The sequence below is a fragment of the Perognathus longimembris genome, chromosome 18 (genome assembly GCF_023159225.1).
Source record: "Perognathus longimembris pacificus isolate PPM17 chromosome 18, ASM2315922v1, whole genome shotgun sequence".
Lineage (NCBI taxonomy): Eukaryota > Metazoa > Chordata > Mammalia > Rodentia > Heteromyidae > Perognathus > Perognathus longimembris.
In genome coordinates this window covers 16,945,531-16,972,036 of record NC_063178.1, presented here as the reverse complement: position 1 = coordinate 16,972,036, position 26,506 = coordinate 16,945,531, and the positions used below count along the sequence as shown (strand labels likewise).

Sequence of the window (26,506 nt, the reverse complement as noted above, 5' to 3'; positions counted from 1 at the left end):
CTTCACAATGCCCCAAACACTGACCCTCACTAATGCCCTTTGTCAACCACATCCCAATCTTCTAACAAGTGGCCTTTCTGCCTTATTACTTGGGGGTGGTTGCTATTAAGTTGGACACAACATGAGATATTTCTGCCTCTATGACGCAGTGACCTTTTTTTGTGCTAGTCCTGGGGCTTGAACTCAGGGCCCTGTACTCACTTGGCTTTATAAAAAGCAGAAGCTCAAGGTTGGTGCTCTCGCACTTGATTCATGCCTCCACTTCTGGCTTTCTGTTGCTGAAGTGGAGATTAGAGGCATAGAGTTTTCTGCCTGAGCAGGCTTTGAACCCTGGTTCTCAAATCTCAGAACCCTGAGTAGCTAGGATTAGAGGCACGAGCCACCAATGCCTTGCATAATGCAGTAATCTTAATATGGATGTCATATTGCTCAGGGGTGCTGATTAGGTAGAGGTCAACTTGGTAGTAGGTTTCTCTTTAGCATTATTCACTGCTGCAGTGAATTATGTTTCCATTTTTAGAGACCTGTTAGGTTTTTTGTATTGTTTAGGTTTACTCTGTTATTTGCGAATCTGAGTTTTAGTTTGTGTATTGGGTCAGAATGATGAATGACATTGGGCATAGAAGCATAGTGTTTGGTGTCAAGGCTGGGATGTAGACCTACATTGGCAGTAGAGGTTTAGCTGATTTGGTTCCACCCTAAGGCTGAACTTGTGCAGTTGTGTCCATTCAGAGGAACGACTCATGCATTTGCTGGAGGCATTGATGGCTGAGGTGGGGATGGATTAGCTCCCTAGCTCCAGGGAGGGGTCTTCTCACAGAAACAGGTTTACAACCCCCCCACTCTTCCCGCAGCTAGTGACTTTGCTGACAAGCTTTGGCTTATCACCTTTATGATTGAGATTTCCAGATGTTTATATATTCATCTGGCAAAGGTTTTAGATGGTTCTGGTGTTGTTGAACGACAAAATAATGTCAACATCAAACTTTTTTGAAACCATCCTAGGTAAAGGCATTTCTAAGAGAAAGACAGTGAATATAATATGTGATTTGGAGGTAAAATTAACTCTTTGCACAAATCTGATTTTATTTTTGGATTTCTTAAAAAAAAATTTTTTACCTTGTATTTGTTATTTTTAGATGCCAACACTATTTGTGGAGTCAGTTTTGGAAGTACATGGTAAATTTGTTCAGTTAATCAACACTGTTTTGAATAGTGACCAGCATTTTATGAGTGCATTGGATAAGGTAACTTTTATTTTTATTTTTTTAAATTTAATTTTAAAGTCTAGGTAATGTACAGGTCAGTTACAGTTTCATAGGTAAGGTATTGTCAAACTTAAGGTAACTTTTTAATACATAAGTACTGCATCTGTATGTAAAAGTTTCATTTATTTTACACTTAGACTATGAAATTATTAATAAAGTGAATTATAGTAAACTAGTATCTTCTAAAATACATGCATGATTTTAATATCCTTTAGTATATCTTTTTTGAAAAATTACATTTAGACTATTCAGTTGTACTTGAAAGATAAATGTTTGACAAACTTGAAGAATCTTCCTGTTCTACATAGAACATGTACTTGCAAGGTTCAAATTGCAGCACTGAGTTATATGTATAGGAATATGATATATAATTATAACTAGGACTATAGTTAGACGAGTCTACTACCAGTAAAATGTATTACATGGGGTGGGGTGTTAGATTTCCATCTGCATAACACAGCTTTGGTATCAGGTTTCCGTCTGGTCTTTTGGTCTGTAGCTAGGGAATGAGCTGTTCCTTTCCTGGTGTCGGGGGAAACGGAAGGGTGGGAAGAGAGAAGAGTCAGGGTAACAACGGCCACAGCTCCAGTGCCATGACTTCCCCCAACAGTGTCACAGGTTGCTAGACCGAACCTGCAGTCCATGGCCTTTGGAGGGGCACTTAAGATCCAAACCGTATCAGGTGGTGATTTGGGACACACAGGTTATGACACCTCTGCTTTCCTCATGGCTAATTACTGACTTGTTTTCTTTTTAGGCCCTTACATCAGTTGTAAATTACAGAGAGCCTAAGTCAGTTTGCAAAGCACCAGAACTGGTAAGTGACGGTTGCTTGAAAACAATCTCTGGAGCTGGACATTGGTGGCTGAAGCCTGTGGTCCTTGCTACCCGGGACACTGAGATCTGAGGATCACAAATCCAGACTGGAAGGTCTTGTCCCTAACTAGCTACCAAAAAAAGCTAGAAGGGAAGCTGTGGTTCAAGCGGCAGAACACCAGCCTTGTGCAGAAAAGCTCAGGGACAGCATCTAGGCCCTTCCTGACTGCTTTTTTGCTCTACCACTTGAGCCACAGCGCCACTTCTGGCTTTTTTCTGTATCTGTGGTGCTGAGGAATCGAACCCAGGGCTTCGGGTATACGAAGCAAGCGCTCTACCACAGGCCATATTCCCAGCCCCCGACATCTTATATAAGTTGGTATTTATGTAAGGAATGCAATAGACCATGTACCTTTCTTAAGAAATAATTAAAGGAGAACATACTTTATTGTATAAAGGTTGGATTTAAAGTATGTCTTTTTCCTTTTTCTTTTTTGTTGTCGGTTGTGGGGCTTGAACTCTGGGCCCCGGGCGCTGTTCCTGAGCTCTTAGGCTCAAGGCTAACACTCTACCACTTGAGCCACAGCACCACTTCTGGTTTTCTGGTGGCTCATTGGAGGTAACTCCTGACCAGGCTGGCTTTGAACCGTGATCCTCAGATCTCAGCCTCCTGAGGAGCTAGGATCAAAGTATTGTCGTCTTTGAAGTCCTTTACGTTTCCTTTCATAGTAATTTTATTGCATTTGAAATCTGAAGGAAAACTTCAAATTTGGTAACCGTTGAAGGAAACTTGTTTATAAAATTGATGCCATATTTTCAAGTGTATCATCACCATCAAAATTACAGAACCATTTCGGTCTGTCGATGGTAGCACAGAACTGTGATTTCAGCACTTGGGAGGCTGAGCCAGGCTGATCAGCCTCGTCTACATAGTGAGATTCTGCCTTAAAATAATTCTATTGCTTACAACAACATTTTATTGGTCACCAAGTTTTTGAGCTGTTTCTAGTGTTTTCTGCTTTTTAAATATTTACTTTGTTATGTATACTTGATGTTACAATTTTTGAAACAGACTAGGATATCAAACCTCACCTTTCTGATCGTAACTTTGTATTGTTGCCACTTTTGCCTTGGAATTATGATGTTATGATGTACCTTTTTTTTTTTTTTTTTGGCCAGTCCTGGCTTCTTTTTGCTCAAGGCTAGCACTCTACCACTTGAGCCACAGTGCCACTTCCGGCTTTTTTCTATAAATGTGGTGCCAAGGAATCGAACCCAGGGCTTCATGTATACAAGGCGAGCATTCTACCACTAGGCCATATTCCCAAACCCTGATGTATCCTTTAAATAGGTTGTTTGTAAGATTTATTATTGATTTCTATTTCAGCTTGCTAAGTACTGTGACAATTTGCTAAAGAAGTCAGCAAAAGGGATGACTGAAAATGAAGTAGAAGACAAACTCACAAGCTTCATTACTGTTTTCAAATATATTGATGATAAAGATGTTTTCCAAAAGGTAAGCTGTGAAAAGTTTTAAATTGTTTGTTTTACTTTATTTTTGAAATTATAAAAGAAATAATGTTTTAAAAATACATTTTCATACAGTTCTATGCAAGAATGTTGGCAAAACGTTTAATTCATGGGTTATCAATGTCTATGGATTCTGAAGAAGCCATGATCAATAAATTAAAGGTAACTATAAACCTTTGTCTTGAAATTATCCCACCATCACATAAATGTCTTCACTGCTGTATGGCATGGAATTCATTAACAGGGACAGGTTAAATGTGTAGTGGTCTGTGTAGGGAATTATGTAAATACTATACGAGATTGTTCTTGGGAGGTATGGTTCAAGTGGTAGAGCACTGCCTAGCAAATGCAGGGCCCTGAGTTCAAACCCAGGTACTGAGAAGGAAGGAAAGAAAAAACAAGTGCCATGTGTCTCCATATATACTGATATAGGAAGATCTCCAAGACAAGTAGCATTAACTTGAAAATAACTAATATTACTTATGAATTTGTTGTATAGGTGAATTTGAGTTCATTTAATCTTATACACCAAAAGAAGTAAGTTTATTACTTACTGGCTGTTAGGAAATTTATGTGTAAGTGCTGTTTGTTTTTTAATATGCTTTTATTATGGAGTTGTACAGAGTTGTATGGAGTTGTACTCATTTCAGCTAATGAGTATATTTCTTTTTTTTTTTTTGACAATGTCACCTCTTCCTTTGTTTTTCCCCCAACACATTTATGATTTCATTTTTTAAAAATTTGTTTTGGAAAACTGGACATCTATACGAAAAAGGTTGAAGTTGGGTCTGTTCCCCATACCATCTACAAAAATTCACTTTGAGTTGTAGATATAAATGAAAGAGGCAAAACAATAAATTCTTAGTAGAAAGTGTGGAAGTAATTTTCATAACCTTTGATTAAGACACCAAAAGCCTAAGTGACCAAAGTAGATATTTCCAACTTGACCAAAGTATGAGCTTTTGGTTGGGTTGAAAGAACGTCACAGAAAATATTTGCCAGTCACATGTCATAGAAGTGACTTGCACCCATAATATTCATGTGTAAGAACTCTTACACATAGTGAATAAGAAGAAAAGTAATCAATTTTAAATTTGGGCAATAGATGTGAAAAGATATTTCTCAAAAGGAGACATGCAAGTGTCTAATAAGTAAGTTCCATTTTATAAATTGACCAAAGCTAGAGAATTTCCAGTAATCTTTCATGTGTAGTTGATAGTCTGTAAAACTGAGAAAAATATGTTATAGATAGTAAGGAACATTTTTGTAGTATTTGAATATGATGCATAGATTTTTAAAATCTATTTTAGGTTTAGAGGGAAATCATTTTCCTAAAGTTCTAGTTACAGCAACACATCCTGACTGATCAACATAGGTGGTTATTTTTCGTTTACGTATATATTTCCAAAACTTGAAAAAATTGTGTTTTTATTTAAGTAATTGTACAAAAGAGTTATCATTCAACAAACTGGTTTATAAGCACAGTGCATCTTGCTCAGTGTCATCTCTCATCATTCTCTCTAAAACTTCCTCTTTTTGCAGCAAGCCTGTGGTTATGAGTTTACCAGCAAGCTACATCGGATGTACACAGATATGAGTGTCAGTGCTGATCTCAACAATAAGTTCAACAATTTTATCAAAAACCAAGACACAGTAGTAGATTTGGGCATTAGTTTTCAAATATATGTTCTACAGGTATGACGTGTTTCCTTATGGACATTTACCATCCCTGAGTAGCGAGGCAGAGGAAGCATGGGCGAGGGACACCTTTTCGCATTGGCTTCGGGGGGTGGGATGGGGCGCCACGGTTCCCTGTGCTCATCGTGGGAAGCGAAGCCCGCCAAGGTGGTCCTGCTGTTGAGTTTTCATCAGCGTGCTACAAGTACTTGCTTTCAAGCTAGATTTAAATTTATTTCAACTTTAACTTCATTTTTTCTTTTAGGCTGGCGCTTGGCCTCTTACTCAGGCTCCTTCATCTACATTTGCAATTCCCCAGGAATTAGAAAAAAGTGTACAGATGGTAAGGTTTGTAGGGAAAAAACTCAGAAACCATGGAAGTGTCATTAATTGGTTTTTATATCTATGTCGGTGTATGTGTGGTTTTGGGGGGTGCTCTTTTGGTTTGGCTGTGTTTTTTGGTGCAGAGCTCATTCGCTATGCTATGCTATGCTACATCCCAAGTAACTGCATATTCTGTTATTTTCAGTATTTTCCCCAAGGGCCCCTATGATTTAAAAAAAGTGTATTACAAATCTCTGTTCTTGAGTTCTTTGCACACACTGTCAATGCTCCAGTGCTAAGCTACATCTCCAGGCCTCTTCCTGAGCAGGGAGAAGATACAGTAGTATAGTGACTAATAATAAAACTAGAGAACGCTCAGGATGTGATAGAGTTCTTTGTCAAAGGGTACCTGTTATTCTTAGTAAATCTGTTTCTAAGCAGTTTGGGTTTTTGTTGTTTACGTTTTTAAGCTTTGAACTCAGGGTTTCAGGCTTAATAGACAGGTGCTCTATGATTTGAGCCACACCCCTGCCCTTTGGTGTGGTCATTCTTTTGTTGTTGGTTGTTTGTTTTTTTCCCTGTGCGATGCTGGGCTTGCACTCAAGGGCATGGGCACTAGGCACCGGCTTCTCTGCTTGAGATTGGCAACCCTTCCACTTGAGCCATAGCTCCACTTGTAGATTTTTGGTGGATAAAAGTCTCATGGACTTAATAACTGTTTCTGCTGGCTTCCAACCTCAATCCTAAAATCTCACCAGTACCCAGTTTGTTACTCCCATCTCACCCTCACAACCCTTTTTTGTTTTGCCTATCCTGGGACTTGAACTCAGGGCCTGTACCCTCTCCCCAAGCTTCTTTTACTCAAGATGAGCACTCTGCCACTGGAACCACCACTCCATTTCTTTCCTTTTCTTATTACTTATTCTTTTTTTTAATTGAGTTTAAGTTACTACATATATTTCACAGTACACATTTAACTCACAATGATGAAAATGATTGTTCTATTCTATATAGCTATGGACTCAATGGACTTTTTGGTAATTTATTGGAGGTCAGAGTCACATGTACTTTCCTGTTTGGACTGGCCTTTTTGTGTTTCCTCCTGAATAGCCAGGATGATAGTATACAGTTCTGTTAACTTTATTTTTATGCCAGTACTGAGGCCTAAACTCAGGGCCTCTTGGTCTTGGCTTTCTTTGGGGGAGGGAGGGCAGAATGGGCAGGAGCCAGTCATGGGGCTTGAACTCCAAACTCAGGGCCTGGTGCTGTCCCTGAGCTCTTTTACCAAGGCTAGTGAGCTACCACTTTGAGCCACAGCTCTCCAGTTCTGCTTTTCTGGTGGTTAATTGGAGATAAGAGTCTCCCAACTCTCCTGCCTGGACTGGCTTTGAACCAGGATCCTCAGATGTCAGCCTCCTGCTAGGATTACAGGCATTAGCAACCAACTCCCAGTTTAGCCTATTTATTTTAAAGTGAGAAATTTAGCCAACTTACATTTCTTTCTAATGTTGATAACAAGATAATTGAATGGTAGAACAAAGTAAGACGTAAGCATCCACAAGTGACAATATTTTGTGTACAAGTAGATGATTTCCTCATCTGGATACCAAAGCTAAACAGTACACAACTTACAATTTACATAAACCTTATCCTACCCCCAGGCTCTCTGGCAGTTTAGGGTTGAATTAGCCCAACCACAGGATAGAAATCTGAATTTCTGTTGGGCCTGGATCCATTACTCTTTCCAGGAAAGTCAGCATTCTGAGAGTGTCAGGAGTAGGTCTTCCCAACTCCCAGTCCTTTCCGAGGCTTCTCACAGCTTGGCTTTTCAGGTGTTCACAGAGCTGAGTCCTTTGGCTAATACTTCTGACAGTCTCAAAAAAGACACCTCACCATGGCACTGAAAGTTATTTATAATGAACATATTTTTTTCTTTTTTTTGGCCAGTTCTGGGCCTTGGACTCAGGGCCTGAGCACTGTCCCTGGCTTCTTCCCGCTCAAGGCTAGCACTCTGCCACCTGAGCCACAGCACCACTTCTGGCCGTTTTTTCTGTATATGTGGTGCTGGGGAATCGAACCTAGGGCCTCGTGTATCCGAGGCAGGCACTCTTGCCACTAGGCTATATCCCCAGCCCTATAATGAACATTTTTAAAGCCACAGTTACTCATTTTTAAAATGTTTTACTTTGCTTTTACCCACCAATTAATTTTCAGGGGTTACTGATAAAATTTTAATTGTAAGATTCTGAATTGTGAATTATAATTGGATCTTATTGCCACTCTGGCATTGTCAATTAGGACCGTTATGACATGTCTTGGTTGACCTGTGTGCTTAAGAACCATGCAAAGCTTCTTAACCATCTCAGGTGCCAGCTCTCTCCTATTAGTCTTGCAGAAGTTTTGGTGATTGTGCTGGTGGAGGATGGAGATGCTCAACGATTTGTCTTCCCAGGACTAGCCAAGCTTGGACTAACCTGTTGAGGGAGATGGAGTCTCCTGATGATAGTAGCCATAAACTTGGGCTGAGGAGGGTACAGAGTTATAGCTGCTAGGTCAAGCATAGTTTTATTTAAACTTCTTAAAAATTCAAAAGGTAGAATTTAAGAGAAAAATTTAGGCATATTTCACATTGAACACCATGCTAAAACTTTATCATGTCTCTGAACTATGATATGATACAGTTGGGCGTGTTTTGTTTTTAATAAAGAAATCACGTGTTTCTTTTTTTAAAAGTTGTTACTGTTGGTCCTGAACCTTGAACACTGTCAGTGCCTTGGCACTGTTCCTGCAGCAGTCTAGTTTTTTTGTGTGTGTGTGGTGTTTTTTTTTTTTTTTGCCAGTTCTGGGGCTTGAACTGAGGGCCATGGTACTGTTCCTGAGCTTCTTTTGCTAAAGGCTAGCACTCTACCACTTGAGCCACAGTGCCATTTCTGGCCTTTTCTGTTTATATGGTACTGAGAAATCAAACCCCAGGCTTCGTGCATACTAAGCAAGCACTCTGTCACTAAGCCACATTCCCAGTCCAGCAATCTAGTTTTTATAAAAAGTCTCTTCACTTTTTATTTTCCCACATATACTATATACTGGCTCCTTTTTTTTTTTTAGGGTGAAGGAGAATAGTGGTAATGGGGCCCTCCCTGTACTAGCTCCTTAAGAATGTGAACTGTGTACTTTTGTCCTGCCTGACTGGAGGTATGGCTGTAGTGGTAGAATACTTGCTAGAAAGTTCATTTTCTGATTTCCTCCAAACGAAACTTAGGTTGCATACCCACACATTCAAGCCAGAGAAGTTTTTTAAAAGTTACAGCTACTTAAAGGAATGTTAAATTTAATTGTTCACGATAACAACAACAGGAGATTGTCCAAAGAAAAGTACCCTGAACTCTAGAGCTTTTTTTAAATTTGTATTTAATCGTAGGCCGCACTGTGTAGGCAGCCACCTACGGTAATCAACTCGTCACCTTGGCAAAGGGTTATATAGGCAGGCAGGGATGAGCAGTGAAGGTCTGGTTTATATTTTCATGCTGAATGTATGGGTTTGTTTTTAGTCTGAAAGTAGGATTTATAAAGCCGAATTAACATCAAATGATGCCATTTCCAAATTTTATACAAAAAAAGTCAGATTTGTAAGTGGTATGGTATCAAGGAAAAACCTAGGATAGGCCACTAACATGCTGACATGTAGTTGCAGTTTTCTACACAACAGAAATAGTCCAAGAAATGTTCCCTACAGTGTTTACCTTTGGGTGGCAGTCACTCTGCCTTTTTTTCTTTTCTTTTTTCTTTTTTAAGAGTGGCCTGTAGCTTCCTGGGCTCACAGGAACCTTCAGTCTAAGCATTTAGCATTATTGGGGACTAAGAGTGCATACCAGCACATCTGGCTGCTCTTCTTATAATGTTTGTAATTGCATGTACAAATAGGACCTCTATAACCAAGGGGCTTCCATCCCAGGCACCGAGTATTAATGTTATTTTGTGAAAATTGCTTATTGTTTTTAAACTGTTGTGCTAGTACACTTCAAGAAAAATTGGGATAATACTCCTTATGATCTTGGTGAGGGACTACAAACTTACTTTCTTACCTGTAAGTTGATAAGGTACAGTGGGGAGTATCTTGTCTTTTTTTAACATGAACTTACCTTTGCATTTCTAGTATGTTGATAACTAGGTAAAGTTACACAAGCTGAACACGATTTTCTTTTCTTTGTTTTGCAGTTTGAATTATTTTATAGCCAGCATTTCAGTGGAAGGAAACTTACATGGTTACATTATCTCTGTACAGGTAAAATGCATATAATTATAGCTGCTTTGATGAAATTTATACTTGTGTTTATTTAGAAAGGTGTTTCCTATAACCTAACTATAGTTAGAGTGTTTTCTTTTCCATCGGCCTTTGATTGCCATAGAAGCAATAAATGGCATTCAGATACAGCATTTTTCTTGCATATATTCTATAACAGTGCTCCTTTTTTTGTTGTTGGTGGTGGTGTTGGTTGTGGTTATTGTTAGCATTAGCGCTTAAATTTGCTGAAATTGGGGAAAAGATGGAAAGAGGATTAGAGAGCAAATAAATATCAACTGCAGACCAAATGTACAAGGGAAAGAACTACTAAGAGAAGAAGGTAAGAGAAAGGAAGAGACAGACAAGAAGTGGCATATACTCAAAGAACAAAGCTAGTGGGGGGAAATGAGGGAGGAGGTAACAAATTGCATAAGAAATGTACACACTGCCTTCCGTATGAAACTGTAATCCCTTTGACAATAAATAAGTACTTATTAAAAAAAAAATTCCTTGTAGTCTTCTTGCCTTAGCCTCCCAAGTATTGGGAGTACAAGTGTGGGGAGGAGAGAGGGCGAGCTGGAGTTGCTTAGTGAGAATTTGATGTTCTGTAGAGTTTAACTTGCTTGTATGCTTCCAGAGTCTGTCTTGTAGAGTTTAAACTCTGATTATTCTCATTATTTGAACAATAATTACTGTGTCTCCTAAAATAATTATAATGAGAGGTTCAACTTTTGATGTTTAAGTAGTTGTATGTAGCAAGAAGGAATTTATGTGTGTAGTTTTAGCTCATTGCTTACCAGGTCTGTAAGTTACTTGAGCAAGTTACGTCCCAGTCTGGTTCCTCATACTGTCTTTGTAATAATCATTTACCAACAGAACATTTTCTGTGTCTCACTAAACTCTTGTCTCTGAGGAAGACAGACAAGGAAGTAGTATCAGCACAATGTTCTATTGTTGTGCATGGAAAGAGGCAGGCCTAGCTTGCTCTGGGGTCACAGAGGATGGTGGTGGCACACATACTGGTGGCTCACACCTGTCATCGGAGCTACTCAGGAGGCTGAGATCTGACGATGGATATTCAAAGCATCCTGGGCAAGAAAGTCCAGGTGACTTTTATCTCCAATTATCCGCTGAAAAGGCTGGAAATGGAGATTTGGTAGAGCATCAAGTGATAGAGCATCCACCTTGAGCACAAAAGCTCAGAGACAGTGCCCAGGTCGTGAGTTCAAGCCCCATAACCAGCACAAGAACAACATAACAAAAAATACCCCAAAAGAAACAGTACCAAGAAGGAAAGGCTTCTGGGTAGATAACTTCTAAATCATTTGCCAGAACCAACAGGATTTACGGCAGGGAAGGAGAATGTGGAGTATGTATTAACTCCGAGTGGAAGGCTTTTCAGAAGTGAGCAGTCCACAGTATCAGAGGTGCAGATAGGGAGAAAAGACCTGGGCATTCCGCTGGGTTATGACTAGGCACTGTGGTCAGCATTACTCTTAGAGAACAACTTGGTGAACAGATACGAATTCCCACGGAAGAGATGTCTCCAGACAGAACAGCAGAAACACGCCTAGCCCTCCACCCCCACTACCCAGCACTCGGTGCTTCGAAAAGCCCCGGGTCAGGTTGTCTTGTAGAGTACCCATTGCCCGGGTCTGTTGCTCTTTGCTTGTGATGCCTTTGCTCTCTGTTTCCTGTACCTTCTGTGAAGCAGATAGTAGTAGCCCCCAGGACTTGATGATCAATTCAGACTTAATGTTACTGGCAGTCATACTTCCCGGTGCTTGCTCGGGAGTAGTGGATCACGCCTGTAACCCTGGTTACTCGGGAGGCAGAGATCCACAGGATCTCTGGGCAGAAAAGTCTGCTAGACTCCATCTCCAAAATAAGGAGCAGAAAAGCAGGGATGGAGGCCTAAATGGAGTGGTAGAGCACCGGCCTAGTAAGTATGAGGCCCTACGTTCAAACCCTTTATCCAGCCCCCTCCCCCATATTGGCATGCAAACTCAGATCGTCTAGCTACGACCATACACCTAACGTGCTTACCATCAGGAAGCTGCCTTTTAAGACGTCCTCTCTCCTTGTTTCAGTTAGGGAATCTGAGTCCGACCTTACATTAGATACCCTGTTCCGGAAATAGGGTTACCTAATAGGTCCTTGCCGGGCACAGATATTCTGCTGCTGGTTGCAGATGGCAATAATAATCTGTAAGGAAGCCCTGAAAGAGCCAGGGAATGCACTGAAACTTGGCAAAAATTGGACTGGTTATTTGCACCTTGAACTGTGGTTGGCTTTTCATTTAAGGGGGTGCAAGGACCTGGGCACGTATGTGCACTTGTACTGGGACTTGTCTCATTTGTGGACATAATGCTCACAGCTGAGCCACACTTCCACTTCCAGCTCCTTGCTAGGTAATTGGAGATAAGACTCACGGATTTGTCTGCTCTCCCCTATTTTTTTTTTCCAGTCTTGGGACTTGAACTCAGGGCCTAGGTGCTGTCCCTGAGCCTCTTTGTGCTCAAGGCTAGTGCTCTACCACTTGAGCCACAGCGCCACGTCTGGCCTTTTCTGGATAGTTTATTGGAGGTGGGAGTCTCATGGACTTTCCTGCCTGGGCTGACTTTGCACTGTGGTCCTCAGGTCTCAGCCTTCTGAGGATTATAGGTGTGAGCCACACAGAGGTTTTGGTTCACCACATGAGATTGAGTATAATACATCTTGCTCATTGTCACCTCTTCCTTTGTTCTCCTCCACCTATTTTTCTTTTCATGTTTTTTATCCTTTGTAACTTTCCATAGCAGGCTAAGCTAGCACCCTTGTCATTTCCATTTTCTGTTGCCCTGGCAGTAATTAAGTGACTCATTCAAGTTTAGGGTTTCCTAGCTGTGTGCTGATGAGAATGGGAGGACCTCCCATTTCTGATCCATGATAATTTATTGAAAGTATGAAAAGACAGAATAGAAAATGAACTATTTCTCTTCCTTCTTACGGACTATGAAATGAACTTGATGGTAGACAAAATGCCACTTTGGTCTGTTACCTGCGTTGTGCCCTCACACCAGGTTGTGTGGGGAAGAAAACTCATTCGGTGCCTGACACATGCAGTGTATTTCTCAGGCACACCCTGGCGGGGCGGGGGGTGGGGGGCAGCTGGCACTTGATGCTTAGGTAGACTTCCTTCCCACGCGTGATCGAGTAGGCATTACAGAATGTTGAGATGGACTCTGTGTGTATTGCTTCTTACTGCATTTTCCAAACTTGTAATGTTTTTTATGTACACACCTGTTGCAGTTGAGTATTCTAGTTAATGTATGTTAAACCCTCTTATGTGAATTGAGAGATTGGCGACCTCTCTTACTATGTGAATCCAGATCACTCTGAAAAATGTTTCTAAGCATCACTTTCATGAAAGCTTAGATACAAATGATAACAATAATAGAGAAAGTGAATGTAGACCTCTGTATGGCAATATTGTTGATAAATTGACTTACATTCTTTAAGACCTTTAATTATGTGATAAATAAATGTGCAAGTATTGATCAGCATTACTAATTTTCCAGAGCTGTATGAAGACTCTGGAAATCGTTTCATATAAAATACAGCTTCTTTGAGTTGAAATGAAGAGCTTAAAAATCAAATCTCTTGCTGGTTTAATTTATATTCCATTAAATAATCCAGTGACACTGGCTGTGTATGTTTCTGTGTATGTGTGTGTGTGTGTGTGCATGCGTGCAGGCTCATGCATGTGTATTTTGTAGTTAATAAACCACAACTTTATCCTTTAAGAAATTCTTTGATTCAATCTTCGATTATTTTTTTATGCCACTCCTGGGACTTGAACTCATGGCCTGGGCACTATTGCTGAGATGCTTTTGCTCAAGGCTAGCACTCTGCCACTTGAGCCACAGCGCTCCGCTTTGGAGTTTTGGTGGTTAATTGGCAATAAGAGACCTACTAGCTTTCCTGCCTGGGCTGGCTTTCAACCTCGGTCCTCAGATCCCAGCCTCCCGAGTAGCTAGTATTGTAAGCATGAGCCATTGGCACCCAGCTCTTTGATGTTTTGACATGTCTTAGAGTGTGTACATATTTGTCATCTTGTTTGCCACAAGTTTTCCATGTGGTAATATCATGCAGCTGCCTCCATGGAAATTTGTACATCAGTAGAATACCTAAAATCTGCTGATTTTCCTTCGCCCAGGGTAGGTAGTTTAAAGTCTAGAACTTTTTCATACTATTGGACAAAGGAATGGGTCCACCCATTGTCTCTCCGCCCATTCCTGTTAACCTCTAGAAATTTGAAGAGGAGAAAATTACATATGGTCATATACCACTGTTAAATTTTGGCAGCATTATAGTTTAGACAGAGCCCCAGGAGCATTTTTCCATTGTATACTTCCCATATGACTGAGCTCTACTTGGAGCAGACCAGGTAGAAAAAGGGCTACAAGGCTAGTGGCAAACCATCATCTCTCTTGTCTGTCTTCTACCTTATTTAGCACTGTTCCTGCCTAACTAAGCCTTAACTTTCGTACTAGTGTTTAAACATTGTTTCAGCCCACTGGCAAAGATAGGTTAGAATAACTTTTACTGTATACTCAAAACTAGTTACATTCCTACATCCTACAACCCAAAGCGCCAACAAACAACCTCATTGGTCTCAGGGAAAACAGGCTGAAATAACTATTATGTAATTTTGGAATATTTCTTTGAATGGATGGCTTACTGTTTCAATTTTTATTTAAATTGTAGGTGAAGTTAAAATGAACTATTTGGGCAAACCATATGTTGCCATGGTTACAACGTACCAAATGGCAGTTCTTCTTGCCTTTAACAACAGTGAAACTGTCAGCTATAAAGAGCTTCAAGACAGCACGCAGATGAATGAAAAGGAGCTGACCAAAACAATCAAATCATTACTAGACGTGAAAATGATTAACCATGACTCAGAAAAGGTATGTGCCAGTTTTCCCAAGGAATTTAAGCATCATCAATAGAAAATTATTTTCGTGGAATCTATGCAGCTAAAAAAAGAGGGCAGCCCGGTGCTGGTGGCTCACACCTGTCATCCTAGCTGCTCAGGAGGCTGAGTTCAGAGGATCACAGCTCAAAGCCAGCCTGGCAGAAAAGTCCGAGAGACTCCAATGAACCACCAGAAAGCTGGAAGTGGTGCTGTGGCTCAAGTAATAGAATGCTAGCCTTGAGGCGAAGAGCTCAGGGACAGCACCCAGGCCCAGAGTTCGAGCCCCACAACACACCAGAAAGCAAACAAAAAAAGTGTGCAAGATTGTCCTTTGTGCTTTGGAAAGGGTGTGAATCAGCTCTAGTTCTGCCGGCTGGAGCTCCTGGAGCCCAAGAGAGCACTGCCTCACTGGATACTGGGTGCCTTCCCTCCACTCACTTCCTGCTTCTATCTGGGGACAGCTGGCTGAAACCTTTTAAAAGGATGGCCATGGAAGATTCTGGGGATTTTAAACGAGCCTCTTCCCCCCACTGCTTTGTCCTCCGTATATTTAGTTCTTTTAATTTTATGATTCTAAGTTGTTAATGACAGCCTACTAAGGTCCACATGTGCATAGATTTTTCACGTGGGGCCCATGCCAGATACTTTCAATGTTTGGTCTTAGTTGATCACCACATATTTTCAATAGCCCTTGCAAGTATAATAAGCCAATTTTGTGTTTCTTTTTTCCTTTGTTTTTTTTTTTTTTGGTAATAAGTTGTTATGTGTCCCACTTGCTTAAATGGTTTAAAAAACAAATGTTTAAAAAACAAATTTCAAATTATTGTGCTTATAAGAAAAGGTTCTTTTTTTGATTTGTTTGTTTTTTGCTAGTCCTGGGGCTTGAACTCAGGGCCTGAGCACTGTCCCTGGCTTCTTTTTGCTCAAGGCTAGCACTCTACCACTTGAGCCACAGCGCCACTTCTGGCCTTTTCTATGTATGTGGTGCTGGGGAATCGAACCCAGGGCTTCATGTACGCGAGGTGAGCACTTTACCACTAGGCCATGTTCCCAGCCCCCAAGAAAAGGTTCTTATAAGTGACGTTTTTCATTTTAATGTCTTTTTGTAGTGAAAGTAATATGGAAGTTTATTTGGAAAGGAATATGCTTTGAATAGACTGAAAGCGGGTCATCTCTTAGGGAGAGAATGACTTTCCCTTTTTTTGGGGGTGGGGGGGTCGAGCGGGGTGCCCATGTTGGGGCTTGAGCTCAGGGGCCTGGGCGTTGTCCCTGAGTTTCTTTTGCCCAAGTAGTGCTCTACCCCTTGAGCCCCAACTCCGCTTGGGGCTTCTTTGGTGTTTAATTGGCATTCTCACTGCAGTCCTCAGACCTTCAGACCTCGGCCCCCTGCGTTGTTAGGATCATAGGCATGAACCATCAGCACCTGACTTGTTTCATTTTTATTGAGATGATGAATTTTCTCATGGTTCTTAGCACCTCTAAGATTTTTTTTTTACCATAATGGAATGACTAAAACAGTCTTTTCTTAATTTTGAGAAATGATTTTTCTGTCTTCAGAATCTTAGCAAAATACCAAGTTCTTAATGTTGATGTTTTAATTATTAAAAATTAGTTTGTTTTATTGTTTAATAACTAAGTGCTTTATCTTAAAATGTATTTACAAAGGACAAAAGAGTACTGTTTTTGTGCTTTACATTTTAATTATGAATCTGAGTGTTCCTTACTAGAATTTCTTAGGTTATCTCTGAGAATTGATCCATCCGCCAAGTGCTTCCTATTCCTGCTGTTAGAGAAGTTCTGCTGCCTTATTTGTAGATTTATTGCACGGGTTTTGAACTAGCACCATTGAAAATAATGAGAAACTTAAGAAGATGGTAACGATTCCAAGAAGCAGACCCTCAGGCCTCTGCCTCGCGTGTCACGTGGCTCTGGAAGCCGAGAGGGAAGCTCTGTCGGTCACGGTCCCGCGTTCCGGTCCCAGAGAGCTAGGGAGAGCGAGGCTGCGTGCGTTCCTACAGTGCTCCACGGCAGCGGTGTCTTCAGGAGAAACCGGGTGGTGGCGTTGTGCAGAATGATGGTCTGCGCATCCCACGTTTTGTAGGGTTTTCCCCCGCCTCGCTTTCCATTGGAACATACACCGGTACAAACCAAGGGTCAGCAAAGAGGCTTTCTTTTTCTTTTTTCCCAGTCCTGGGGCTTGAACTCAGGGCCTGGGCCCTGTCCCTGAGCTTCTCTGTGCTCAAGGCCAGTGCTCTACCACTTGTGCCACAGCGCTGCCTTCTGCATTTTCTGAGTAGTTTATTGGAGTTTTCACAGACTTTCCTGCCTGGGTTGGCTTCGAACCCGGATCCTCAGCCACCTGAGTAGCTATGATTAGCCACTGGTACCCAGCTATGAGGCTTTCTTTTTTATCTTTTTTTTCCATAAAGAGTTGTGTTGTTGTTGTGGAGGTGTTGTACAGCGAGGTTGCCTTTACATACACGAGGTGATAAGTACATTTATTTCCTTTGCTTAGTGTCATCTGCTCCCTCGTCGTCTCTCATTCCCTCCCTCCCATCTCTGCCCATGAGTCGCTTGGTTCATTTTGAGCAGTGTCCAGTGCAGCTGCTGCGCCCCTCTGCTGTGCCTTGCCACCCGCTTTCCACCGACGCTGAGAGAGAGGCTTTCTTAACCCGGTGGCAATGATTGTTCTACAGAACAAATAAAACATGGTTGAAGGGTCAGCCTGCCCCATCATCCCCCCTGGGTCATGGCGAATTAGTGCTTTGTGCCATTAGAAGTAGAGCTTTCTTCTAGTGCAGCATTTCTAATCTTCAGTGACTGTGTGTCTTCTTGACAGTTATTTAAACTGGTGTAAGTCGGTTCTGAGGAGGGCCCGTCGTTACAGCTGTCCGCGTTTAGACTGCATTCCAGTCAACCGCACACTCAGTGTTTCTCTCCCCCTAAAAAGTAGCAGCCTCAGAAGGTTTCCTTATTCCATTTCAAAGAATGGAAACAAGATTGGAGGTTAGTTTTTCAAAACAGGGCAATAGAAAAGTTATGAGTGGTAGAGTGCTAGCCTTGAGCAAAAAGAAGCCAGAGACAGTGCTCAGGTCCTGAGTTCAAGCCACAAAACAAACAAAAGAAAAGTTAGGAGCCTTGGTATCTTATGAAACTTAAAATGCTTTAAAATATATGTATATATACTTGTACTGGAGTAGTTGTATAAAGGAATTACAAACAAATTGAACAAATCAGTTTTTGAGTATAATACAGCTTGATCAATGTTAACCCTTTCATACTCCTATCCCTCCCAGCTGGAATTGCTTTTTGCATGTATATTAAGCAGGAGACAATTACTTCTCTGAAACTGAATAATGTTTAGAATGTTAGAGATTATTTTAGTTTTATGCTTGGTCATTAATTTCATATCATGCAGTAATTACTTTTGTAAATGTACTTTTAAATGTAGGAAGACATCGACGCAGAGTCTTCATTCTCATTAAATATGAGCTTCAGCAGTAAGAGAACAAAATTCAAAATTACTACATCAATGCAGAAAGATACACCACAGGCAAGTGCTTTTGAATGCTTTTTGTTTTGAAAATATTTAAGCATTGAAATAACTCTCTAAGCCCTGTATATGCTGAGATTATACAACATTGCACTCAGATTAATAATATGGTATACCTTTGCTGGTTTATTCTTTGTATTTGGCAACCCTGGTGTAAGTAGAAATCTCTGCTTGTGATACTTAGTTTTTTTAAAAAAAAGAATGATTTGGACTAGGCCCCTGTGGCTCACACCTGTAATCCTAGCTACTCTGGAGGGGGAGATTTTAGGACTGCTGTTTGAAGATATCTTGGGCAGGAAAGTCTGTGAGACTTTTAGTTCCAATTTACCATTAAAAAAAAAAAAAACAAACCTGCAAGTAAAGGTGTAGCTCAAGTGGCAAAGTACTAGGCGGATTGGGGGGCAGGGGTGGGAGGAGGAGAGGGAGAGGGGAGAAAGGAAGGAAAGAAGGAAGGAAAAAGAGAAAGCACGAGGATTTCAGTGAAAGCCGAGGACAAGTGGAAGCTGGGAATGTGGCCTAGTGGTAGAGTGCTTGCCTAGCATGCATGAAGCCCTGGGTTCCATTCCTCAGCACCACATACACAGAAAAAGCCAGGAGTGGTGCTGTGGCTCAAGAGGTAGAGTGCTAGCCTTGAGCAAAAACACCTCAGGCGCAGTGCCCAGGCCCTGAGTTCCCAGGACTGGGGAAGACGAACAAGGCGTGGCCGAGCCAGTGTGAGCAGCTCTGATTACTCGGTGTGGGGTAGACTGTGCCACGGCCTCCTGTGTTCACTGAGTCTCAGGCTAGGAAGGCGGGTTAGATACCAGTTTCTCGCCAGGCGCTCACTGCCCCACTCTAAAGTGGTTCTGTAAGCTAACGACTAATAATTAGTATACATGACTTGGGTTGGACCCCAAAGCTGCCGTGGCATCCCTGTTCCTGTGGCCTGGCCCGCCCCGCCTGGCTCTTGTGTGTTTGTCTGAGTTTTGTGGAGAGAGCCCAATTCCCTGCATCCTTCCTGGTAGCCGCTGTGAGCCACCTAGAGCTCTGCCCTGCTCAGCCTGAGCCAGTCACTGCACGCAGTATAATTCCATCCACCAGCCTTGTGACAGTTTGGAATCACTGATTACAACCTTGAAATCCGTGGTTCTTTATTGCTTACATCCTGCTTATTGCTATGTATATTACCCATATGGTTTAGTTTATAGTAATGTACATTTAAAAATAACCTTCCAATACAAACTAAATTCAGCCCAATGAAGCATTGATTATGTGATATTAGACACAGCTTAGTATATAAATAAGATCCTCAGTGTGGGTTAGAAATTTATTTATTTTTTTATTTTTATTTATTTATTTATTTATTTATTTATTGCCAGTCCTGGGGCTTGGACTCAGGGCCTGAGCACTGTCCCTGGCTTCTTTTTTTTGCTCAAGGCTAGCACTCTGCCACTTGAGCCACAGCGCCACTTCTGGCCATTTTCTGTATATGTGGTGCTGGGGAATTGAACCCAGGGCCTCATGTATATGAGGCAAGCACTCTTGCCACTAGGCCATATCCCCAGCCCCTGGGTTAGAAATTTTTGTAACTCACTGATAAAATAAGAAATTAAAAAATTCAACGAGTGTCTTATTTGCTATTTTTGTCTATAAAACAGGAAATGGAGCAGACTAGAAGTGCTGTAGATGAGGACCGGAAAATGTATCTCCAGGCTGCTATAGTGCGTATAATGAAAGCACGGAAAGTGCTTCGGCACAATGCCCTCATTCAAGAGGTAAGAAGGGGAATTCCTCAGCGCCGCAGACGGCGCCGTGGGTGGTAGGAGAACAGTGCTCACATGCGATTTCAGTGTTTCATTGAGCGATCATCAGCTAGCCAATTTAGTGAGTCTCTTGTTTGTTTTTGTTGGTCATGAGGCTTTAACTCAGGGCCTGGGTGCTGTCCCCGAGCTCTTCTGCTCAGGGCTAGTGCTCTACCACTTTCAGCCACAACAGCACTTCCAGTTTTCTGGTGGTTCATTGGACCTAAGAGTCTCAAGTGTGGCTCTCCTGCCCAGGCTGGCTTTGTGCATTCCTCAGACCTCAGCCCCCTACGTCGCAGGAATTACAGGCGTGAGCCACCAGGGCCGGACTTGGTTGCTGTTTATTTTCAGTCTAAGTTTTAGTACGGTTCTATTTTAGAATAAGAGGATAAAGTAGGGAAAAATAGGACAAAAAGAGAAACATTCCATACTCTCAGGAAATGTGAATTCAAACCCTCTTGGCCAGCTGTTGAAGGAGGTTGTCAGTGTGTTTCATGGGCACAACCCTGCGCAGTAGAGGACTCAAGACGCAGCGGCTCGTGTGGCAGTGCCATGGAGGGAATGAGTGCACATACCGTTGAAGGACTGTGCAAGTGCACCTTCACCGCACACCCGCACACAGCCCCGTGGGTGTGCGCAGAGCTCTCCGTGCGCAGATACGGCAGAGCTCTCCATGCAGATACGGCAGAGCTCTCCGTGCAGATACGGCAGAGCTCTCCATGCAGATACGGCAGAGCGCAGATACGGCAGAGCTCTCCATGCAGATACGGCAGAGCTCTCCATGCAGATACGGCAGAGCGCAGATACGGCAGAGCTCTCCATGCAGATACGGCAGAGCTCTCCATGCAGATATGGCAGAGCTCTCCATGTGTAGATACGGCAGAGCTCTCCACGCAGATACGGCAGAGCTCTCCATGCAGATACGGCAGAGCTCTCCATGCACAGATACGGCAGAGCTCTCCACGCAGATACGGCAGAGCTCTCCATGCAGATACGGCAGAGCTCTCCATGCACAGATACGGCAGAGCTCTCCATGCAGATACGGCAGAGCTCTCCACGCAGATACGGCAGAGCTCTCCACGCAGATACGGCAGAGCTCTCCACGCAGATACGGCAGAGCTCTCAGTGCAGATACAGCAGAGCTCTCCGTGCAGATACGGCAGAGCTCTCCACGTGTAGATACGGCAGAGCTCTCCACGCAGATACGGCAGAGCTCTCCATGCAGATACAGCAGAGCTCTCCATGCACAGATACGGCAGAGCTCTCCACGCAGATACGGCAGAGCTCTCCACGCAGATACGGCAGAGCTCTCCACGCAGATACGGCAGAGCTCTCCACGCAGATACGGCAGAGCTCTCAGTGCAGATACGGCAAGCTCTCCATGCAGATACGGCAGAGCTCTCCGTGCAGATACGGCAGAGCTCTCCATGCAGATACGGCAGAGCTCTCCATGCAGATACGGCAGAGCTCTCCGTGCACAGATACGGCAGAGTGCAGATACGGCAGAGCTCTCCATGCAGATACGGCAGAGCTCTCCGTGTGCAGATACTGGGAGCCGGGGCTGGAAGGGAGTTTAAGCTCACAGAACGTTCATTTTGGTAGATTGCGTAGTTTATCATTTCACAAATTATCTACAGACGTTATTTGGTCTTGCCACATCTATGTTCTGCACTTAAATTCCTTCACAATATAAGCAACAGGATTTTTCTCTTTAACAAAAAATGTTTTGGACCTTCATAGCAAGCTGAGTAGATCTGATTCTCTTTCACCCTGTACCCTGCCTTGCTTTGTTGAAACAATTTTGTGTCCAAAGTATAGTGTTACTCATTTGATCTTTTCAATAGTTTAATTAATATAATTTCATATTTAATAATCCTATTGAGAGCTGGACACCAGTGGCTCATACTTGTAATCCTAGCGACTTTTAGGAGGCTGAGATCAGAGGATCACAGTTCAAAGCCAGCTTGGGCAGGAAAGTCTGTGAGAGATTCTTATTTCCACTTAAATACTCAAAGCTGGAAGTGGGGCTGGGAATGTGGCTCAATGGTAGAGTGCTCACCTAGCATGCATGAAGCCCTGGGTTTGATTCCTCAGCACCACATACACAGAAAAGGCCAGAAGTGGCGCTGTGGCTCAAGTGGCAGAGTGCTAGCCTTGAGCAAAAAGATCCAGGGACAGTGCTCAGGCCCTGAGTCCAAGCCCCAGGACTGGCAAAAAAAACCAAACAAACAAACAAAAAGCTGGAAGTGGTAGAGCACTGGCCTTGAACATAGAGTCTCATGACAGCACCCAGGCCCTGAGTCCAAGCCCCCAGGACTGGTGTGTGTGTATATGTGCACACATACACATGTACACACGTGCATGTGCACACACACACACACACACACTAATAATCCTGTTGGATTAGGCCTGTTTGTTGAAACCCTCAAGCTCTTTGAGCTGCCTCACAGCTGATTGGTTGTACTTAATACTTTACATGGTATTTGACCTCCTCCTACGTCTCTTGCTTTACAGGTGATTAGCCAATCAAGAGCTAGGTTTAATCCCAGTATCAGCATGATTAAGAAATGTATTGAAGTTCTGATAGACAAGCAGTACATCGAGCGCAGCCAAGCGTCTGCGGATGAATACAGCTACGTCGCGTGAGCCGCCGCCCCCGCGGCTGTGAGGAGATCCTGCCGTCGCCACTGGGTGTGTTCCTGCGGGAAGGGAAGGCCTGTGCCTACATCATTCGGTCCTTTGGCAGCCCCTGTTTTTCTGCTGTTTACAACATCACCAGTGCCACGTCATGAGCGTTGAGGAAAAGGCCTAGAGATACTTGCAGCTCATGGCATTACGACATTTCTTCAAACTTTATTAAAGAATGAGTGAAGTGTTGCTGACATGTGGAAATTTGGTTGGGTACCATGCTTTTTCTCCCCTTCACGTTTGCAGTTGATGTGGTTTTTTTTTTTTAATGTATCTTAAAGGACATAAAAGAACTTAAATATTGTAATATGACAGATAACCTAATAATTGTATCTACATTAAAATGACAAACATGATATTGCTGCTTGTCAAATAAAAAAATAAAGAAGTAGAATGCCTTTTTTATGTGGTTGGAATATCAAGTTGGCCACAAAATAACACATGAGTCATCCAAGCAGGGGATGCAGTGTTGGTTGTTGTTTTCTTGGTACTGTGGTTTGAACTCAAGGCCTTCTGTTTCGCTGGGCAGTTGCTCTGCAACTTGAGCTACACCCCGAGGCCTTTTTATTCTATTTTTGGTCTGGCCTAGCCTGGCGTCCTCTTATTTATTTATGCTTGCCACTTGGCTGGGATGAAGCGTGGGCCACTGCGTCCCGTTTGTATTGGTTCAGATGGGGTCTCACCAAATTTTTGCCCAGGCTAGCCTTCCACTGTGATCCTTCTGAGCTCAGCCTCCCAAGTTTGTAGGATTACGAAAGTGAGCCCATCGGAGTGTCTTAATTCAATTAGGCCTCTGCTAATGCCACGAAAATGTCCTGGCTGCATGAAGACGCACGGTGCACAAGAAAGCTTTGCTTTTAGAGAGTAGAACAAGGGTACCCCCGAGTGTGAGGGTATTGCCTATGGAAAGCATGGAGTTTCTGGTGCTGTGCTCTGTCACAGGAAGGAAGTGGGAGGGAAATAGGTGGTGAGCTCAGACCTGGCCGAGAAGGAGCTGTCCATTCGCGTTTCCCTCTGTGCTCATGAAACGTCAGCTCTGACCTAGAGCGGTGATGCTCATTCTGCCTTCCCTGGGTGGTAGAAGCTTCTGGTTTCACAGTTCTTTCCAGCTCGCCTTCTCGGTGCCGTCTGTGGCTTCCTTGCCACTGCTGACAAGCAGGTCTGCTCTGCACGGCACGCACCTCAGCGGCTCTCCTGAGGGAGGACGAGAGACTCCATCATTCCACTGGGTCCAGATCAGCAGACATGGTAAACTCTTGGGTTGATCATGTTTCTACCTGTCTGCCCACAGTCCTCATAGCTTTACAGAGTTGTTGTTTTTCTACCCTAGAATAAAGGGTCTCACAATCATTTCACTTAAAATACTTTCAGTTTGTGTCTTTAACAGATAAGGCCTTATTAAAAAACAAACTAGAACTATTATTCCCAGCAAATAAAGAATAATTACTTGACATCATCTTGTGGTTCATATTTAAATTTCTCTCACTGTTGAAAAATGGGTTTTATAATTGGTTTATTCAACTGTGCTTTTTCTAACTTTGTCTCTTTTAAGTGTTTTAAAAATTACCAAATTTATAATGACCTACTTGCTGTATTTCCGCCTGTAGAAGAAACAATGGCCAACCATATGATATTGTACATCCACTGTGAGAAAAACAAGCAAAACCTTTGTCTTGATGACTTGCTAAGTTTTCCAAATTGGTTCCTTTTCAAAAGTCTTTATATTAAATTTGAGTCTTATCCTGGTATCTAGTTGTCAAGAAAATATATTGAAAATGGACACAACCCTTGTGCTGAGGTCTGCAGAGACGAGTTTTGTCCACAGTGCTACCCCGTTGAAGACATGCTTCTCCACGAGAAGAGGCAGAGCTGCGCGCGCACCTTCCCTCCCGAGCCGGGGCCGGGGCCGGGGTGATGGACGTGCGCTTTGCCGAGTGCTTGGGAAGGAAGCAGCCGGTGACAGGAGGGCTTGTCCCACCCACCCGGGACAATGAGCAAAACCCTCCCGCCTGAGTTATTGATACGAATACATTGTACAGCCAGTCGCAGCTAGCCGTTGTCGACACCTCATCCTGTTTGGTTTGTTTTTGTCCGAGACTGGGGTTCGGACTCCTGAGCTGGCGCTTTTGCTCCTTGCCTGACCCGCTACGACCTGACCCCTGCCAGGCGCCATCCCCTCATCCTTTTCCTTTTGAAATTGTGTGTGTGTGTGTGTGCGGGCACGTGTGCGTGCGTGTGCTAGTAATGGGGCTTGAACTCAGTGCCTGAGCACGCTCAGCTTTTGTGCTCAAAGCTGGCACTCTACCCCTGGAGCTGCTCCTCTGCTTCCTGCGTTTTAGGGGTTCATCGGAGGTAAGAGTCTCCGTCTTTCTTGCTCAGCCTGGCTTGGAACCGTGATTGTCAGATCTCGCCTCCCGAGCAGCTAAGATGACAGGCCTGCGCCCCCAGCCGGTGCCAGGCTCTTTTGAGATTCCGTGTTTTGATTGTACTAGGGCTGTGGATTTCGCCCATTGGTTAGTCCAATATGCTCTGAAAATTTGCTTTTTTAAAAGATACCCTCCGTGCGGATTGTCTTATTTTGCAAACTACTACAGTGGTGTAACGTTTCTGTTCATTGTTTTAAACCTTTATTGAGTACAAAGTGACACTATTTTGGGGGATCCTAGTCCTGGGGCTTGAACTCAGAGCCGGGGCGCTGCTGCCCCTGAGCTTTTGTGCTCACGGCTAGTGTTCTACCGCTTGAGCCACAGCTCTGCTTGTGGCTTTTTGGTGATTAGTTGGAGATTACTCTCCTGCACTTTGCTGCCTAGCTGGCTTAGAACCCAGTCCCATCTCAGCCTCTTGGGTAGCTAGAATTACAGGTGGGAGCCACCTCCGCCTGGCTAGCTAGTCTTTCTACATAAGCAGTTCTTAATTTTTTTGTAGAATAGAAAACCAAGAAGACTCAACCATAAAATGCAGAACCTGAATTTAAATACCATTCCAAGCTGTGAACCTCACAAATCTATGTATAAGGTCCTGTAAGGCAAATGGAAGTAACTCTACGTTTTTCTTGACCTCTAAGAATAAAAATTTGTTTTTAGGGGCTGGGGATATGGCCTGGTGGCAAGAGTGCTTGCCTCCTATACATGAAGCCCTGGGTTCGATTCCCCAGCACCACATATACAGAAAACGGCCAGAAGTGGCGCTGTGGCTCAAGTGGTAGAGTGCTAGCCTTGAGCAAAAAGAAGCCAGGGACAGTGCTCAGGCCCCGAGTCCAAGCCCCAGGACTGGAAGAAAAAAAATTGTTAGCACTTTAGTTTCTTAAAATAGTTAACAATAATGTAAATAACTGATTAAATTGCTTTTCGTGGCTCACACCTGATTTGTGGCAGCGTTTGAATTTCAGATTTTGCCTTTGAATGTACAAGTATAAAACACTTATTTTGCAGCGTACCTGTACTTAAAATGGCACTTTTGATCTAATCAGTAGCCATAAGTACGTTTTGGCTTTTTTTGGTTTAGGCTTTGAACTCAGGGCCTGTTGTTCTTTTTTGGTTTCTTTGCCCAACCTTGGCTCTTATTTTATTTTTTGTGGACTTCAGATTGTTGATTTATTAGAACCATCCTCTTGGCTTGGCAGAAACA

The 26,506-nt window shown here is 42.9% G+C and overlaps 1 protein-coding gene across 3 annotated transcripts in view; it reads left to right on the top strand.

Annotated features, from left to right (window-relative positions):
- Positions 1-23,282, top strand: part of Cul2 (cullin 2) — a 65,376-nt gene extending 42,094 nt beyond the window's left edge. For all 3 annotated transcript variants that reach the window (XM_048367392.1, XM_048367391.1, XM_048367393.1), the window contains exons 11-21: positions 1,140-1,247; positions 2,026-2,085; positions 3,472-3,600; positions 3,690-3,776; positions 5,157-5,309; positions 5,557-5,634; positions 9,831-9,897; positions 14,647-14,849; positions 18,309-18,410; positions 20,048-20,164; positions 22,706-23,282. In XM_048367392.1, coding sequence (XP_048223349.1) covers positions 1,140-1,247; positions 2,026-2,085; positions 3,472-3,600; positions 3,690-3,776; positions 5,157-5,309; positions 5,557-5,634; positions 9,831-9,897; positions 14,647-14,849; positions 18,309-18,410; positions 20,048-20,164; positions 22,706-22,837 — 1,236 coding nt within the window. In that variant the 3' untranslated portion in view covers positions 22,838-23,282. The remainder of the gene's footprint in view (positions 1-1,139; positions 1,248-2,025; positions 2,086-3,471; positions 3,601-3,689; positions 3,777-5,156; positions 5,310-5,556; positions 5,635-9,830; positions 9,898-14,646; positions 14,850-18,308; positions 18,411-20,047; positions 20,165-22,705) is intronic.
- Positions 23,283-26,506: the final 3,224 nt, after the last annotated feature.